At 35.3% G+C, this 17,849-nt stretch overlaps 1 protein-coding gene across 1 annotated transcript; it reads right to left on the bottom strand.

The window, feature by feature from the left end:
• Positions 1–1,070: 1,070 nt before the first annotated feature.
• LOC125069794 (nuclear pore membrane glycoprotein 210) lies at positions 1,071–17,749 on the bottom strand. Its single transcript, XM_047679372.1, has 28 exons — positions 17,499–17,749; positions 17,266–17,416; positions 17,052–17,172; positions 16,472–16,559; positions 15,719–15,949; positions 15,063–15,534; positions 14,420–14,505; positions 13,872–14,048; positions 13,246–13,377; positions 12,762–12,847; positions 12,310–12,473; positions 11,700–11,828; positions 11,211–11,353; positions 10,542–10,749; positions 10,200–10,319; positions 9,627–9,827; positions 9,134–9,376; positions 8,831–8,977; positions 7,911–8,021; positions 7,546–7,735; positions 7,295–7,395; positions 6,794–7,078; positions 6,370–6,548; positions 5,894–6,033; positions 5,376–5,557; positions 4,745–4,937; positions 3,576–4,043; positions 1,071–3,303 (listed from the first exon to the last, which is right to left on the bottom strand). The coding sequence occupies exons 1-28, from the start codon at positions 17,660–17,662 to the stop codon at positions 3,089–3,091; spliced, it is 5,127 nt and encodes a 1,708-aa protein (XP_047535328.1). The 5' UTR covers positions 17,663–17,749; the 3' UTR covers positions 1,071–3,088.
• Positions 17,750–17,849: the final 100 nt, after the last annotated feature.

The raw sequence follows: 17,849 nt of genomic DNA, 5'->3' as shown, positions 1-17,849 counted from the left end.
ATATGAAGATGATGAATACAAATATATTATATTTATTTTTCAATATAGACTATGCTAAATTGAATTCGTTCATATACTACCAAATATTGTTATCAAAGAACTACTAAATTAAGTAACCACAGACAAAGATTTTGGTCGTTCGTTAGATGACATGGCAAGTTTTTTATTACCAAAACACTGGGAGCCCCCGGCCCCCACTTTAATTAATTTAATGTAAATATTTTAAATATGTTGGGCTTAAAGATATTATAAATAGAGAACCTACAATCTATATATTTCTACATTCTTTTAAGTTAAAGTATTCAAATGCAAATTCAGAAATGTAGGTACTTTCATTATATAATTAAAGTTTAATTTAATATTTATTTATATGAGCTTATGAGGCAACAATATAAGTATGTATGACAATAATTAAATAATATTATTAGCTCACTCTATTTACATGACATTTACAAAAAAATTTTTGCTATTGTTTAAGATATTTTTTTAACTGTGAATACTGCTGTTTTTTAATTATTCTTTGTAACATTTTTTTAATAATTTGTCTTACTTGTGTATACTTACAATAAAAAAGATTTGTAAACGAAAATCAAATAATTACTTAGTGTGATTCTATATTTAAATACAAAACCTGGATTTAAAATCATTTACGTATTTACTTTTTTGTTTCAATTTCCATATAAATTACGTAGAGCTTATTTCTCTTTTCAAAATAAGTGTTATTTTTTGTCCAGGTCCAAAACTTTACCTCATAACTACACTTTACGTGTCTTATTTAAGTTACCAAAAAAATTGAGCCAGCTTTTAATTATTATAGACCTATTATTTGTATATTATTATTTCGAATATAGATAACTAAAAGTAGATAATTTTAACATTTATTAGTTTAAAATTATTTTTTGCATAAATTATAACGAAAACAAAAATATTCATTGTTCGAGTAGGCTCATAACAGTACTTTAGAATTGTCATTTCACATTATTGAATAACATTATAAAAGAGCATGAATGAATACCAATAACCAGGATAGAAATAAAAAAATACATTTTTTGAGTCAAAAAATATTTTATTTACATTTATTTACTCTTTTGTTCAATACGAAAAAAAAATTAGAATAAAATCGTATAGTATCAATAGTAAAAATTGTTAAGGTCTTCAAATATGCTTATTCCATTTAAAATATGCATACGCTCATGAGATCTTCGACACAATTTTAATATCCGTTAAGCATCAGTGAGATTATATAGAATATTATCACCAGTGGCGGATCTACTCATTTTCCATGTATAGGCTTTTGATTTTTTTACCGTACTTATAAATCGTATGTTCAAAGATTCACCGTCGCCTAGTAGCTTTTCATCTGAAGATGATTTAGGAAGTTATTAATTTTAAAAAAATCTCACGTCTGCTGTTCAGCCTGTTGTCAAATTCGCAGACGATAACCACATTGTTACTTCAATTTTAAAATAGCGGCAAATCAGCGACAATATATATCGAGCGCGCATATAATTTACACAAATCTTACTCTAGGCTATTTGACACATTTTTTTAAGTATATTTGTACAAAGTAATAATTCATAATATACCAATACACTATTGTCTACATCGTGATGCGTCTTGGTCATATTAATGAATAGAAATATTATGGATCCATTATGTCTAGCGTCACGTTGGCCAGCCAGGCATTTAAAGTCTGTTATTATTCGTTACAGATTAAAAATTAACTTAATAAGTTAGTAAAAAGCTAAAAATACTTAGTAGCCATGAATCCATGAGATTGCTGTCAAATCAATGCATTATTTCAGTCGAAAGTTATAAATTCAATATTTATTTTTACGTCCAAAGTGGATAATTGTACTTATGTAAAACCAAAAGTAAGTAGAGATCGCATACTATGCGATTCACAGCCACACAACTATTTTTAGGTATATTCCTTTTTATCTGGTAATATATTGTATCATTAGCTTACACCACATAAGAATTGTATTTCATTTGTTTTTCTAGTCACTATGGATATTCTTTATTAGACTATGAACCTATCATTACATTAATGAATATTACACTAATGATCATTACATTATAAAACGAAAAACAATTTTCAAAGAAAATGATTATCACTATTCATTAAAACTAAATAATAAAATACTAGTTAATGACTGGACAAAAAAATGTTAAAATACTTTTAAATTTCCTTTACCTTCTGTATAATAAAAAAAAAAACCACTGATTTTTTTATCCCTGCACCGCTGGTTTAAAGTTTAATGTATTAATCCTTCGCTAAGAAGTTAAGAATTATAACCATACATTTCGTCATATACTAAGTCTCGTCTCGTGAGTTTCCAGTGACGAAAAAAACACAATTCCGACTACAATTGTATGACCTCAAGTATAAACCCATCAAATTAATTATGCACAACTACGAACAGCCCCTTAGATTTGATTACATAAACACTGCATTTAAATGCTAATAATATTTGCTTTTATTAATACACACTGACCATTGACAAATTATTAATTGGTTGCTTTTTATGGTTGGAATTATAATAACTGGTTATTAAACATAAATAGCAATTGTATATCTAAACAATAGTTATACAATTAAATTGAAAATTAATTAGGCATACTAATATTATTAACACAAAAACAAATGCGTATTGTTTTAGGACGGACATATGTTTTTTTTATTTCTATTGTGTATGTATTATGTTTTTTTTTTATATAGTCAATAAATATTGGGCACATTTCAGATTAATATCAAAATTTTAACAGATTACTAGCATAAAGTATTTTTTCTTATTATTTGACAATTTCCAATTCATAGCCAATATTCTATATCGATTATTTACATACATTATAATTTATGTCAAACTTCATTATGGTTAAAATTTTACAACCTTTGCACACAATAGTAACAGTAAAAAACAAAAATAATCAAAACATTTAGATGAGACAATGTTCTCCTAAGAGATTCGCAGCCACAAGCTTCATACGTAATTCGTTTAAATTCCCGTATAACTTTAACCAAACTGTCGAATCTTTGGAATCTTAGCTCTCGTCACAGTAAATTATTTACACGGCACATTCATCACTAAAGGAATCTCGAGTGAATCCTCGTAGAATTGGGCGAGAAACTGGCATCTGGTAAGACGCTGGTGTCGCCGTAGACGGGCGACGCGGGCCCGCCGGCCGCGTACGGGCTGCGCGACCACGTGCGGCTGCGCAGCGGCGACGTCTCCGGTATGACCGTCTTAGCCGGCTCTGTTGGCATTTGGATCCTGCCTTTCTTATTGAGCCTTGATTGAACTGTAAATAATGAAAGCATACTTTTCATGGTCTTTAATCTTAAATCATAAATTATTGCAATGCTTTTAATATAAGTCATTGGTATTATAAATCTAGTTCTTGGAAGACTTTTTCATTTCTTGGATAAATTATAATTCAGAGTTGTTTTATAATCTATATGCTTGAGCAGCAAAAAATACTGTATTAAAGTTATGATTAATAAGATAGTACATATACAACTTTTATAAGGATTTTATATGGAATACTAAACTAAAATTATTTTCATAACTCACCATACAAATAGCCGGCTGCGATAGCCAACACCGTGACTAATGTAGGCAAATAAGGCATCATAAGAGTTAATAATGCCCCGAGTAATGTACCACAAGCGATATCACATTCCCTTTCTACATCTACTTTTATCTCTTGGGATGTTAACTTAGATATCACATTAACCCAACCGATTCCACATGTGACTGTTTCACTTTTCACTAAAACGTTTATTTCGCCGTCATTTGTATTCATTTCGAGTTTCAATCCTGGAGATGTATTTATTTTCACTAGCTTCAAAGCATGTGGATGTCCGTTTACAGTGAAGGTAGTGGGCGGGTTTAGAAGTGATACTTTTGTCTCTGATACTTTTATTTGGGGTAGAAGCTGTACTTTAGTGCAAGTCCGAGCAACTCCCCATTCGGCACACAATTCCACCTCAGATGCTTCCGTGACTTGACTTGCTGTCACTATTGAACACCCCAATTGACCTAAAATAGGTAAATCATAGTTAAGAATACTTATTTATCCTTCATATTTCTATATATGCGAAATTTTATTTGCTTCTTTGTTTGTCATGATTTTAACTAGGTACTTAAAGAACATAGGATACCTAACATGAGCCCCCATACACACGGGAAGGCAAGGGTGGAAACTGGTTTATGTATACTGCCATACATATATTAACACGAACATGCAATGCAGCAAACGTCACATAGCCTCCATTTTTATTAGAAAATAATTATACGACTCGTATGTACTCGATGTAGAAATTGTACGACGCATTATATACGGATAATGCAAACATTAAGCTTATAATCATTAATAGATATAAGAGTACATAATAATAAGTAAAATAACTCATAAGGAATGAAAAAATTCAATAAATAATTGATGTGAAAAATAGTTACTATTTTAGTCGCCAACATTATATGTATTTAAATATATATATATATATCTTCTGTATTGACATACACTCGGTATGTCGATCAATTTTTTTTTATTATTATTTTTTGTATTTATTTAAGTTACATGTTCCACAAATGGTTTGGATTGGATCCAGTTAATAGTGCTGCGATCAGGTTCCATAGATTTTTAATAAAGTAAATAAATTTCTTATTTCACAAATAGGAAGTCAAAACAAGCAACTAATTATAATATAATATTATATAACTTTCTATTCCACACTTACCATCAGCAATATTCAGTGTTGCTTGAGCAGTAAGAGGTGCTTTAGTACGACAAGAATAGGGTAATTCAACTTGTACGCCTTCTAGTGCGTACTTTTGTTCTTCGGTACATAAAAGTGGACTTGATGTGAGACCGGATCCTTCGATGGTTAAGGGTACAAATGAAGAAGGCCACTCGCCTGGTAGAAACTCCATCTATTAATAATATTTTTTAACATTAACTTCAAATACTTTCAATAACTCGTGTAAGAATTAAGTCAACAGTAAATAAAATTAACAGTGTTGTGTTTTTAAATTAACAATATTATAAGCAGACATTTTTTTATTCCTCTGGAAGGTTCGACTTCCAAGGGTCCAAGAGTTATTTTGGTTTTTCTATTAAAAAATCTCATTACCGAGTTATTCGACAAATTGTCAGTAAAAACAGTTAGCTACGAGGTATTGAAAATCCAGTAAAGATAATAAGGAATTCCGTCTCCGATCGTGCCTATGGGAGTGAGATAATAGCGTGCTATCGTGTTTGCACACAAACTCATTAATCACACTCTTTACTCACACAAGCACTTTAATATATAAATAATATATTGATAGTGTTTGAGATAAAGGGAGATAATTAATTTTAATAAGTCGCACCCTATTCATGGGGATCTGGTGTACGGTGAGAGAGGTGGGGGGTCGGTCGAGGCGCAAGGCGTGCCTGGCGGGCGCGTCCGCGTCGAGCACTGCCAGCGTCACACCCGCGCCAGGGTACAAGCTTATATGAGGAGGCGCTCGCCAGCCCAATCCCTCGAGACATATCGCCCAGCTGCCGGTAGCTGAAAAAGACAAGTCTTATTTTATTTTATAATTACGATTTAATTTCTTTCATGGCTCCAATTTTAACATATATATGAGAACATAAGATTAACAGATTACAATTTTTATTCATTTACAAATAATTATACGATCTTTTTTGCTATATAATTGCGTTTATCTCGTTTTATTATGTTCTTGCAAGATTACATGCGGTAATTTCTAATAAAGTTGAAATAGACAACGCTAATTTAAAATATTTATATTGTATAAATATTCAAACAACATATGCTTTAGTAAAAATGGCTATTTCAAAGTTAAAAATTGCAGAAGAATTTTAATACAAAATATCATCTCACCTACAACCTTGTTAGCACTTATGTCAGAACCAACAACCCAAACTTCATCAGTGACAGTAGTTCCGCCTATAGAACTCTGGAAAACCATGAATGCTCCGACTGCGTCTAAACCGGTCATAACCAGTTCACTACCCAGGGCACTGCATTGAAATAACGACTTGTTATAATACACCCTTACCGGAAACATCAAGAGATACAATTGATTATTTTTCTATTACAATATTTACTTATAACAATTTATATCGAATTATGTATACAGTAAAAGTTTACAAATATAATTATTCCATCAAGCAGTACTTCAACTGGGGATCTCTCTATATTTACACTCGTCAGAACTATACGATTAATATTCTGTTTTTACTACATGTTAAAAATAAAGGGAAGGGCAAAAGATCCATCGGTCAGTGGGACTTTCGGCAACTCTAACTGTATCGTATATAAGAATGATCATCCTCTACGGTAAGGTCGGCTGGCACCTGTCGGCGGCGCGGCGGAGGGGCGCGGCCCGCGGCGCGGCGCGCGCCACGTCGGCCTGCGGCGCCAGCAGCTCGCGGCCGAGCGCGCTGCGCAGCACGAGCCGCACGCCCGCCTCGTCCGCGTCGCCCGCCGGCTCCGCCGTGCAGTAGTGCGGCTTGGACACCTCCACGTGGATCACCTGAGGGGTCGTGTCGGCGGTTATTCAGACGCAACCGGACGATGAGTAAATCTCATAGTACACGGATATACGACGCACTGATAACATAATAGTCTAAAAAGAGGTATTCACGCATGGATATGAAGCCGATACACACTGCACTGAATACTACGTGTGTTTTGTATAAGATAACTATGATCAGTCCTCATTTTAATTAAAATGCAAAAGTACCCAGTAAGAAAAGTAATCCAATAAAAACAACCTACCGCTTCTCTATCGATGTTATTTCTCTCATCCTTATGTTTGACGACAATGACCCCATGCCCGGGTCTTAGTCCTCTCACTTCTCCGTTATTATTTACTTCGAAGGCACCATTCTCATATGCGGACCAAGTGCCTCTCGGTAGAGACTTCAAGCGCACCATTGCGCCAACTGCCAGAGCCAAGCTATCACCGGACGTAAAATCGCGGGAGAGGCCGTCGATTGACGTGCGTATGTCCGATACGCCAAGGATTTCAATTGTACTATCCCAGGATCTCGTTTCCGCTATCTGATAAAATAATTAATACATAAATTAGGGTGTTAATAACTTATTTAAAATTATTATCTAAAAATGTAAGTTATTTGACAAAAAGTACACAAAACAAAAAAATGACGAAATATGGAGACATCAAATTTTGAACCCAATATAGAAACGACAAAATGAAACGTAAAAAGCGTCAGGCTTAATACTTGTACAAAATATTTGAAATGATATATAAAATACCTGTCCCATATTCCGCACTCGTACGTCAAGAGTAATGACGCCAGGCTTTAAAGGAACTACGCGAACCGATAGACCTTCTACCACCGACCTCTCTAGCAGATCTGAAAAAATAAAAACAAAAGCACTCATTGTCTACTACAATTTTCGCATCTTAGTAAATATGATCTATTTCGGTGATGGTGTCATCACTTAAACGCGTAAATGCGTTTTTCATTTTTATAAGTATGTCATATAGCATCAGCATCGGTCACCGTCCACGTGCGTGGTGTAGAGGCGCGCCGCGGCGGGGTCGCGCAGGCCCCACGTGACGCGCGGCGCGGGCTGCAGCGAGCCCAGCGCGCCGGCCGACAGCCCGCCCGCCGTCAGCCACACGGGGCCCGGCCGGCCCACCAGCAGCGTCTGCGTGGCCGCTCGCACGCGCAGGTTCGCGATCGGCACCACCTGGGGAAGTATCAATGTGAGCGTTTATTTTTCGCTCCATAGTCGAAACTTAATTGTGCTTAAATAAAATTAAAAAAAAAAAGGAAATTAAAATTGTAATCATGAAATTACTAGCGACATGTCTTTAGAAAATTTATATAATAATAAAAATATATTAATGTTACACAAATTGTACCTCGATTTCGGCCTCAGCACTTGCAAGTTCTACATTGGCTATATCCAGCGCGACCAATCTAACGCGGGCCGTTCCAGTTGACAAGCCTTGCGCTAAGCCTGTTGGCGAAACCTGTAAATAAATATAAATATGTATATAATAAATAAAATATGTTTTAATAATCTATATTATAATGTAATGGTGTCTTCGATCAAGTTTAGATTATTATATTTAAACTATTATACTTGAAGAGTCGAAATGGCCCAGTGGTTAGAACGCGAGCATCTTAACCGATGATTACGAGTTCAAACAAAGGCAAGCACTACCGAATTTGTATATGCGTAATTTCAATTTATATTAAATAATAATTCATCTTGTATTCGCGGCGTGTTGTATTGAAATAAAATTGTGCCACGTGGTGGAATAAGCTGCAAATCTTCTTCGTAAAGGTAGAGGAGGCCTTACGTACTTACTTATTATACTACAAATATGTATTACAATACTGTATACAGAAAACTCCTGATTATCCCAATATTAGTTAAAAATAGTGACAAGTATTGGACTTTATTTGATCACACTGCGGACCAGTGTAATATACATGTGACAGTAATTCATCCAACCCAAGCACATTACAAATGAAGCACCACTGAATCATCTCAGTTTTATATCATATAAAATCATAACTTATGTCTGGTTTTATACTTGTGTTTTATTACGAAATAACTATCACGATTGTAATGATTATAGAACTATGCATCATACAACCTATTTTTAAAATATTTTTTTAGAGTATATAAATTATTTAAGAAGGACATCAATACATTATTATTTTTGTACTATGCAATATTAATTTTACAAAGTTTTATTTAAAAAAATATTAAATTTTTTTGACGTGTCATGTACGTCACACTCGTCACACTCGTCGGCCGGCGCGTGCGCACCTGCAAGTGGTCGTGCCCGCTGGCGGCGCGGTAGTGCAGCGCGGCGAGGTGCGCGGGCGGCCCGCCCACGCGCCGCAGCTGCACGCGCCCGCCCGCCGGCAGCCGCGCCGTCGCCGGCTCCACGCGCAGCGCCGGGAACACCACCACCTGCCGGGCACGAGAGCGGTCACTGGCGGGCTGACTGGCGAGAGCCTCCCCGTTAAACATTCTCGAGGCGAATATACAGAGAGGGAAGGAATGAGTATTATAAATTATTATGAATATAGATAGAATTAATTTACAGATTTTAGCATGTTTGTTTACCTCAACCTCAGGACTCCAAACGCCACCGAAAGATGCACGAACTCTACCAGAACCTTCGTTTAAACCGCACAGGTTTCCATCCTTTACGACAATTTGGCCGGTAGTCTTCCAGTCCGGTTCCCTGCTGGTGCTCAGGTATCTATGAGATATTCCTTTAACCAGGGCACTTATAGGGACACAGCCGTCGACGCAGACTGCCCGAGCCGTTGACACTTCGACGCTGAGAACTTCTTCAACATTGACCTGTAATATTTAATGAAAAAAAACATATATTAAATTTAGACAAAATATAAAGTGCTTTAAAGGCTAAAATTTAGAAAATATTTAAAGAATAGAAGATATTACAATTGTCATGTGGTACAAGGAAAGTTGAATTGAGCCCTCTCTCAATTTAAATATAGCCCTCAATTTAAATAAAAAAATCATATTGGATTTCATTTTATTTCACGATCAATTTTAATGATTGACCTGATATAGATGAAATAGTTCCTACCTCAACGAGCTGCCTCTCTCCGCCCACACATAAGTCAATCACATGGAGGTCATAAGACCCAGGAGCTGGAACTGTTGCAGAGAGTCTACCGCCTTCTACGCTAGCTGTGACTCCCTTAGGCACCTCTACTGAGTACTTCCCACTCCCTCCTGTTATTGTTGCTATATTGGGGACGGATTCACTTTCCCATGCCGTATTTACCTAAAAGATAATTTAAATTACAGATTAACAATATATTTTATGTGTAATGTTATGGTTGTGTGTAGCGTCATAGATTTGGCGTAGATAAGATACTGGCTGTCGGTCGACAAATTTAAGTAGTTGACAGAATTTACACTTCTGAGCTTCAGAAAGCATCAAAAGCCGTGTTCTTGCGCCTGAACTCTTTCCGGAGATGTCGGATTGCTGTGCCATAAGATTACGAGAGTGAGAAATAAAAAGTGCACCTGTGTTTATTCACAAACTTGTGCACAATTATATGTTCTACACATTTGGCGGCGGCGACCAGTCTCACAGTAGCGGCAGTAGCCGCCGTAGATGAAATCAACAATATACATATTTTGTAAACCTTACTTTTAATGGGTCACACTTCAATGGTGCCACGACTTTAGCTTGAATAGTGGCCGTAGCGTCAGGAATAGCAGCTTTGAGGACTCCACTCCATCCTATTGCTTGTTCACTCGCTACTACAAGCTAAAACAAAATAATAACCTCCTTATAAAACTAGGTCATTTATATATAAACAAAAACATTTGAATATAAGAAGTTATCTCAGACAAAATTATACTATAAAGGCGAAGGAATAAGAAATGTGTCAAATAAAATGTCATACTTACAAATATAAATGTTATACTTGATATCTTAACTATTTTAGTCAATTTTCAAGTTGCACAGATTATAAAACGAGTGACTTACCTGGTAATACTTTTGAGGGACTGGTACGGGAGCAAATTCTGGATTTGTCTCAACAAACAATCTATCATTAGATCTATATTCTATTCCAACATGATTTGGCTGAACCTCCCACGATACACTTGGTCCTTGTTCATCTAGCAGTTCCCTTCCAATTGCATCGAAGAGAGTAACTTTAACTATCACTTCTTGTCCTGGTCGCAACCATATTCTGTAATTGCAGTTATAATATCATCGTCATTCAAAGAAGAAATAAGTATTTATATGTAGTTGATTTGACCTAGTGTATGAAATACCCGGATCTTAATCGAAGATTATATCTAGACAAGCATTACTATTAAGCAATAAATTTGTTTTTATTAAACATCCCCATCATCTTTGCATACATCTTGAGGCAACCCTTGATTTCATGTGTATGATGAAATTCTGCCACCAATATCTACCAATCAAAAGTTGTAGTAACACTTTGTATTCCACCCTGACTGATCTAATACATACTTGCTATTCCTAACACATACTTGAAGCTGAATTGGGATGGATAAAATAGAAAAAATATTTAAGAACTTTTATGCTTGAACTTTATTGCTATATTTATTTAAAATGTAATTAAACTACGAAACCCTCTGTCGAAATAGCGATTCGTCATTTATTATACAGGGTAGAAGTTAGTACCTGGGTCCCCCCGAACAGTTCCCGGGCGTGTCGGGCGGCTCGAGGCGGATCCTCGACACGTGCGGGGCACACGACGCCTCCAGCTCGACGGACTCTTTCTCGTCTTCAGTGAATGACACTAGTTCAAGACGGGCGTCTCCTTTCTAAGAAAAATAAATATTATTTTAAAACGAGTCTATTATTTGATTAAGCAACATAATATTACGCTAGAACATAATTGATTATTTAATTACTTAAAAATTAAATAGAAAAAATATAAATTTTAAAACCTTACTGATATTATGAAGGCGAAGGTATAATATGTATGGCTGTTTGTTACTCTTTCACACAAAAATACTGAATGGATTTTAATGAAACTTTACAATAATTTAGCTTCTACACCTCAATAACACAGATTTATAAAGATATTATATTATGAATAAATAATACCTAAAACGCGAGCGAAGCCGCGAGCAAAAACTATTTGGATATAAATTAAGAAAAAGTTACCCTTCGACATGAAACGGTGAATAGTTGTGCGTCGGGGTAGCGCAGCGGACTGGTCTCGTCGCGTGCGCTCAGTGACGTCACGCGCGCGTCGCTGGACTGCGGAGAAAGCGCCTCACCCTCCGCTACCACCTACGCACACGTTCGAAACATTCCCATTCAAACTTTACCCTCTATTCAATACGTCGAACTGCAAATTTGATGATTTATACACATATTTTTGATTTATATATACAATATATTTTATTTATTTTGATTTTTATATACATATTGAAAAATTGATTTTAATAATAATATAATTCAAAATGTTCCCCAAAATAAAAAAGAACGCTCGCGGGGAAAAAGTTACTACACAATTAGTGAGTTCATGGTCAATGGCACACCTTGTGAATGAAACGCCCGGCTGGCTATTTCTTATTGATATTGAATATGGGTTAAATTTACAAAAAAGAACCCTCTGATTTTCTTTTCAAATTCTTCTCGGGTCAAGTTATTATCTGTTCTGAACATTGCTAGTGTTTAATTTGACAAGAAATAAGTAAGTGAACATTAACTATATTGAATAAAGGAATTTGAATTGATTTGAACAATAATAATAAAAAAAAGTATCAACCGGCAGCGTGGCGCCCACGAGCGCGGCCACGTGTCCCGGCCACAGCAGCACCGGCGCCGCGCGCACCGCCACGCGCGCCGTGTCGCCCGCGCGCCCGCGGGACACGCGCACGGTGGACACGCCGCGCGACGCCCACGCGCACTGCAGCACGCAGCACGCGCCCTCTGCGCGCACGGAACGCGAGCATTAGCACATTACCTCCATTGCCTATCGTATATGCATATCGTGGTAGCTAACATTCTATGGGTTCTTTGGATGAGCACCAGTCTAACATAGCAATGTACACAGCACAGTAATGTTAAAAAAAATCTTTAACCTATTAAGAATTATTACGTAGTATAAAATTGCACATATAAAGAAAAACTGATAACGACGAGCACATTCATTGCTAATTACTGATAAAATTATATTCTAGTGACGTAAAATTTTAAAATAAAGTCATCAAAACTTACCTATGGGTTCAATCCAAGTCGCCGCTGTTACGTTTTGGGGTTCGGGACCTTCCAATAGGGAAACTGCGAAGGAGTCGCAGTTACATCTGCAATTATATAATATTTTACACCCAAAGTCCAAAACATCAAATATCATACTCAGTCAGTATATTCTCGGTCTGGAACTTGAATCCTTACATATTATTTTTTAAATTACTTGTTTTAACTAGTCTATAAGAAAGTTACATCCGTAATAAAGAATAGTTTAATGTACTTTTAACTTTTCAATTATTTTTAATGAAGAAAATCAAAAATTCGAAAGTCGTCCCCACTCCTAACACTAGTGATAAACTTAAAAGAAGGGGTAAAAAGGAACATCATTAATTCCTTAATCAATTTGGAGCATTGCTATTATTCTTTCAATATATATATTTGCGATCACCGACGCCCATAGACACAAGCACTGTGAGAAATGTAACTCACACCTGAGCCATGTATCACTCACCGGTGGAAGTTGTGCAACTCGCCCGTGTGCGGGTGCGTGTGCGTGAGCGCCACGTGCAGTGCGTGCGCGCGCCCCACGCGGGCCGCGCCCGAGCTCGACACGCGCACCGCCTCCGCCGCCGCCGCCCACGCGCTGCCAACGTACGTTACATGTTATGGACTTCTTGCTTATTAAATGGCTAGGCGAACGGGCAAATGAGCCACCTGGTGGCAAATGGTCACCGCAACCCATCGGTGTCGTAAGAAATTTAAAACATTCCTCGCTTCTCGCAACTCGGTGTTAAGATGAGGGGTGTAATGACTAATTTGCTTTAAAAAAGGACCATAGGTTTCGATCATTCAATTGAATTTCTTTTTAATAAAGTATGTAGGCAGATGGACAAATTGGCTGTAAGATATTTTAATCATTCCTTACGCAGGCACTGCACTACTTTTACCTGTAGATACACAGGCTCATTCACTCTTCCAATTGGAACAATACTAGGTACTGCTGTTTGCCGGTAGTATATGTTGTGAGTGGTTGGTGCCCACTGAACCTGAACCTACCCAGACAAGCTTGGACAAAGCAAAACCACCAAGAACTTTTATTAAAAAAAAAACATATTTTTTTCAAATATGATATATTACCTGCCAGTAGCTCGTATATGCGGATATTTGGTAAGATGTACGCGAACTTCTAAGTGTCCGACCCCTCGAACAGTCAGCTTGCCCGTGGGTGCGAGCGAGAGAGCAGAGCTTGATGTTTCACTCTCCGACCACGTGACGTCCTCTTTACCGCCCCCACGATGGTGTAGTTGAAAATCTCTAAAAATAAAAGTTTGGTTATTGTAATCTGGAATATACATCTCCATCATCCATACGTTTACTTGATGCACTTTATGTTATAAATAAAACTACTAGTCACACATACACATTAGATAAAATTTAAGGTTTGAAATCGATATATACAAAGAGACTATTCTTAACTGCTCTCTAATCTGAAAATATCAGAAGAAATTTATCAAATTTTTGAAATAAATTTATTTTTCCTTCAAACACATTTAACAATTCCTTAGACTTCCAATGAAAGTTGAAAGCCATTTTAAACATTATACATTCGTTTAATTTTGTATAATAACTAAAAAAATTTATAAAAAAATTAAAAAGTCTTAAACTTAGGAGAAAAATATACAAACTGAGTTGTGTCTGTCCATGCTATGAAAAGTTCTGGTGGTACGATTTCTAACGGATCAACAACTACAGCTGAAGCTTGCCCTTCGACCTGCGAAACGTCAATAATAAACAATAATTATATTCTTATGAATTTACATAACTTAGGAAATAAATATCAATCAATTTTATCATTCTATCAATGCATCAAGAAAAATCTTTAATATAGCCTAAATGTTGGATAAGTTGTATACGTCTGATGGAGACGCAATCTGAAACAGACCTTATGAATTGTAGATTACATTTAAAGAAAGATTTCATTTAAAAAATGGTATGGATATTTCAAAGCCATATAAGACAATTTTTTTTTTTCTATTACAGAATTCTACACATTCAATGTGTAATAATAGCTCCATATGTAAATACTGAGTTCTGCGATGAAAAAAGAAAAGTAAAAGAGAAGTAAGGGGAATTGACCTGAGACAGAAGTGAAGACCCAAGAAACTTGCCAACTTATCGACACATATTCTGTACTGTGATAATTAATGAAGCCTATTATCTTGTTGCTAAAAGGCTATTATTACTAATAGATATATTATTATTTACAAACTCGCAACAATATATTTGTTCATTATTATTTAAACAAACAATAAAAACTTTGTCACTAACCTTCTTTAATAAAGTTCTTCCAGCTATAGAATATAGTCTAGCTGTAACCGTGAAGTCTCCTGCATTTTGTGCGACAGCATCAGTGATTGTTCCATTCTCTGTTGACCTCAATAAATCCACATTAGCATCACCTTCCACTGTTAATCTAATTAACATTTCTTGACCGGCTGTTATAGCATGACCTTCTTCGTCAAATACGATGCAATGTATTATAAAAACATCTCCATGTATCAATAAGTTGGATGGCCTTATGGTAACCCTGATTGAAAAAGGTTCCACAACTGACAATGTGGCTGTTGCAACATTTGTAACTCCTGACATGAGGTGAATTAAAGATGTTCCAACTTCTACACCTCGGACAAGGCTTATAGTATCTTCGAGAACAGCTATTGAAGTGTCTGGAACTTTCATATTGTATAGTGTGTCAGCAACATCTTGCATTGTTAAGCGACCAGCCTGAGCTCGTACAACTCTGAGAAAAACAAGATTTATTTCCACAACATAAAAATAAATGGTCAATGCTACAATATTGTGTAAAAATTGTGAATGTAAAATTTTGTTTGTGAATATTATAAATTTCAAGGAAGATATTGTGTTTGGTTGGATTGATTGGATGGATTGGATGATATTTATATTTAGGATTGTACATTGCTTACCTATAACGTAAAGTATCTCCAGGAACAATGAAAGCTGTTGCAGGAGTCAGTACAACACTTGCAACAACACGTAAGTTCAAATCAGTACAAATATGTCCAAGGCAAACTGTCACTAAAGCTTCGCCCATAGCTTGTCCATACAGCAACACTGAATAAGAATGCAATCCATGATATTCCAACTCATCTACACCTTTGGGTGCTTCATAATCTGTATCGCTCCATCGAATAAGGCTGAAAAAAAATAATTTAGATATACTTTTCTTTTAACTAGTCATTCATTCTATTTAAAACCTATTAAGACTTAAGAACACTTTTCCAATTGCCACTTCTCAGTTTCTGTCATTTTAAAGCTTGTGCGCATGTAACTGCATATGCGAGTATAAGCACAACGACTATAATCAAGCCGATCGATGTAAAGGATTGTAGTGGTATTACATTATTTATTTTGTTTATATTTTCCATTTTCAATTGTATATAAAATAAAATGACATACGAATCATAATAAAATAGTGAAAATTATGAATGCTAGGTGTGTAATGGTATTATGCCTATATGCATGTTGCGTTTTAATGTTGAAATTCAAAGGTAATTTAAGGAAAAAAATCTTTGTAAAAAAAATTAATCAGTAGATTCTTAAAAAAGCAATCTGCTTGTTTCTGCAGTATTTACAGAATTAGAAGTAGAAATTCAATTCATAAGCACTCATTATATTACAGATAAAATACTAATGATTTTGCAATTGAAATTACTCACTTCACCAAAGGATTTTGACCGTACATACTCCCAACATTGTTAATGGTCCAAGTGAAGCTCACTCCCTCTAATGTTGTAAATTTATTACCTGCAATAAACATCCACATATTGATATAATTATTTATGCACTTGTATTGCTCCTGTATTTATTTCATAAAATCAGTAATTTAACAACCAATCCGTTGTTTGAAACAATCAATATCTTATATATCTTTGACTTATCAGTAAAAGTAAGGCAAATCAAAATGTTCTTTCATTTCAAGAATCACATAGGAATGTTTGAAATTTATTTCCATTATACAAAAAGTATAGACAGATATAAAAGTATATAAAGGCTAGACATTTTCACCTGAATTAAATTTGTATAACACATGGCGTCAATATTTGAGTAATCTATATAATTATTGTTATCCATATTGATAGAGTAATTTGTTAATTTGGAATAATACATATTATTATAAAAACCAGTTGTAAGACTAAGAGAGATTTATATGTAGGTAAATACAAAAAAAATTGCAAAAATATAATGGAAAAAGGTATATTTTTTGCTATTAAATTGATTTCGTTTAAAGAGACATACCAGTTTCATCATAAGCTACAACTTCAAAAGCTTCTGGTGCTTGTTCCAAATAAAGGTCTCTTGTAGTACTTAATATTTTTAAAGATGCTATTTTATCAATATCCACATCTCCACGAAGTATCTAAAAACGGAAGTACATTCAATGAATATGAGTATTTAAATAAAAATTGCTAACTGCATATTTTCGCGCCAAATTATAAAGGAAATATCTTACTTCGCCAGTATTTACATCTTCGGCTAAAATTATTACCAAACCCGGTGGTACGCTTATTTTAGATACAGAAACTCGTGCTGCGCGGGAACAGTGGCCCCAAGTATCATCATATAAAGGCTCAATATCGATGATGTCATCTCGAGACAAACTCCTAAAGAAACAATACATTTTTTTCTTTAAAAACATTATTATTATTTCAAGTATCTCCTCTCTCTTTATTGAAAATAACTTACCAACTATAACAGCCACCTTCGATAATTTCAAATGTAAAGTTAACATTCAAATTTTCAAACCACGGGAGTAACACTCTGGGAGTGTTTATCTTTGCACTATCACAAATGATCGTCAAACAATAAAATGTTATTAAAACACCTATAGTCTTATGTAAATGCCCCATATTTATGACATGAGAAAAACATTTATATAAAAGCAACTCTAACCTAAAACTCAGAAATCACAATGATTTCAATTTTTGGCATTTGGCGGCGGTTTAATTGTCAAACATAAATAAGGGATCTCAAAACCTATAACTGTCAGTTCTGTCATCTGTGACAGAGGGATGCTAAGAAGCGTACGGACTACAG

This window comes from Vanessa atalanta, chromosome 16 (assembly GCF_905147765.1).
Source record: "Vanessa atalanta chromosome 16, ilVanAtal1.2, whole genome shotgun sequence".
Lineage (NCBI taxonomy): Eukaryota > Metazoa > Arthropoda > Insecta > Lepidoptera > Nymphalidae > Vanessa > Vanessa atalanta.
Note: the sequence above shows the minus strand (reverse complement) of the source record. Positions and strands in the feature narration are given on the sequence as shown.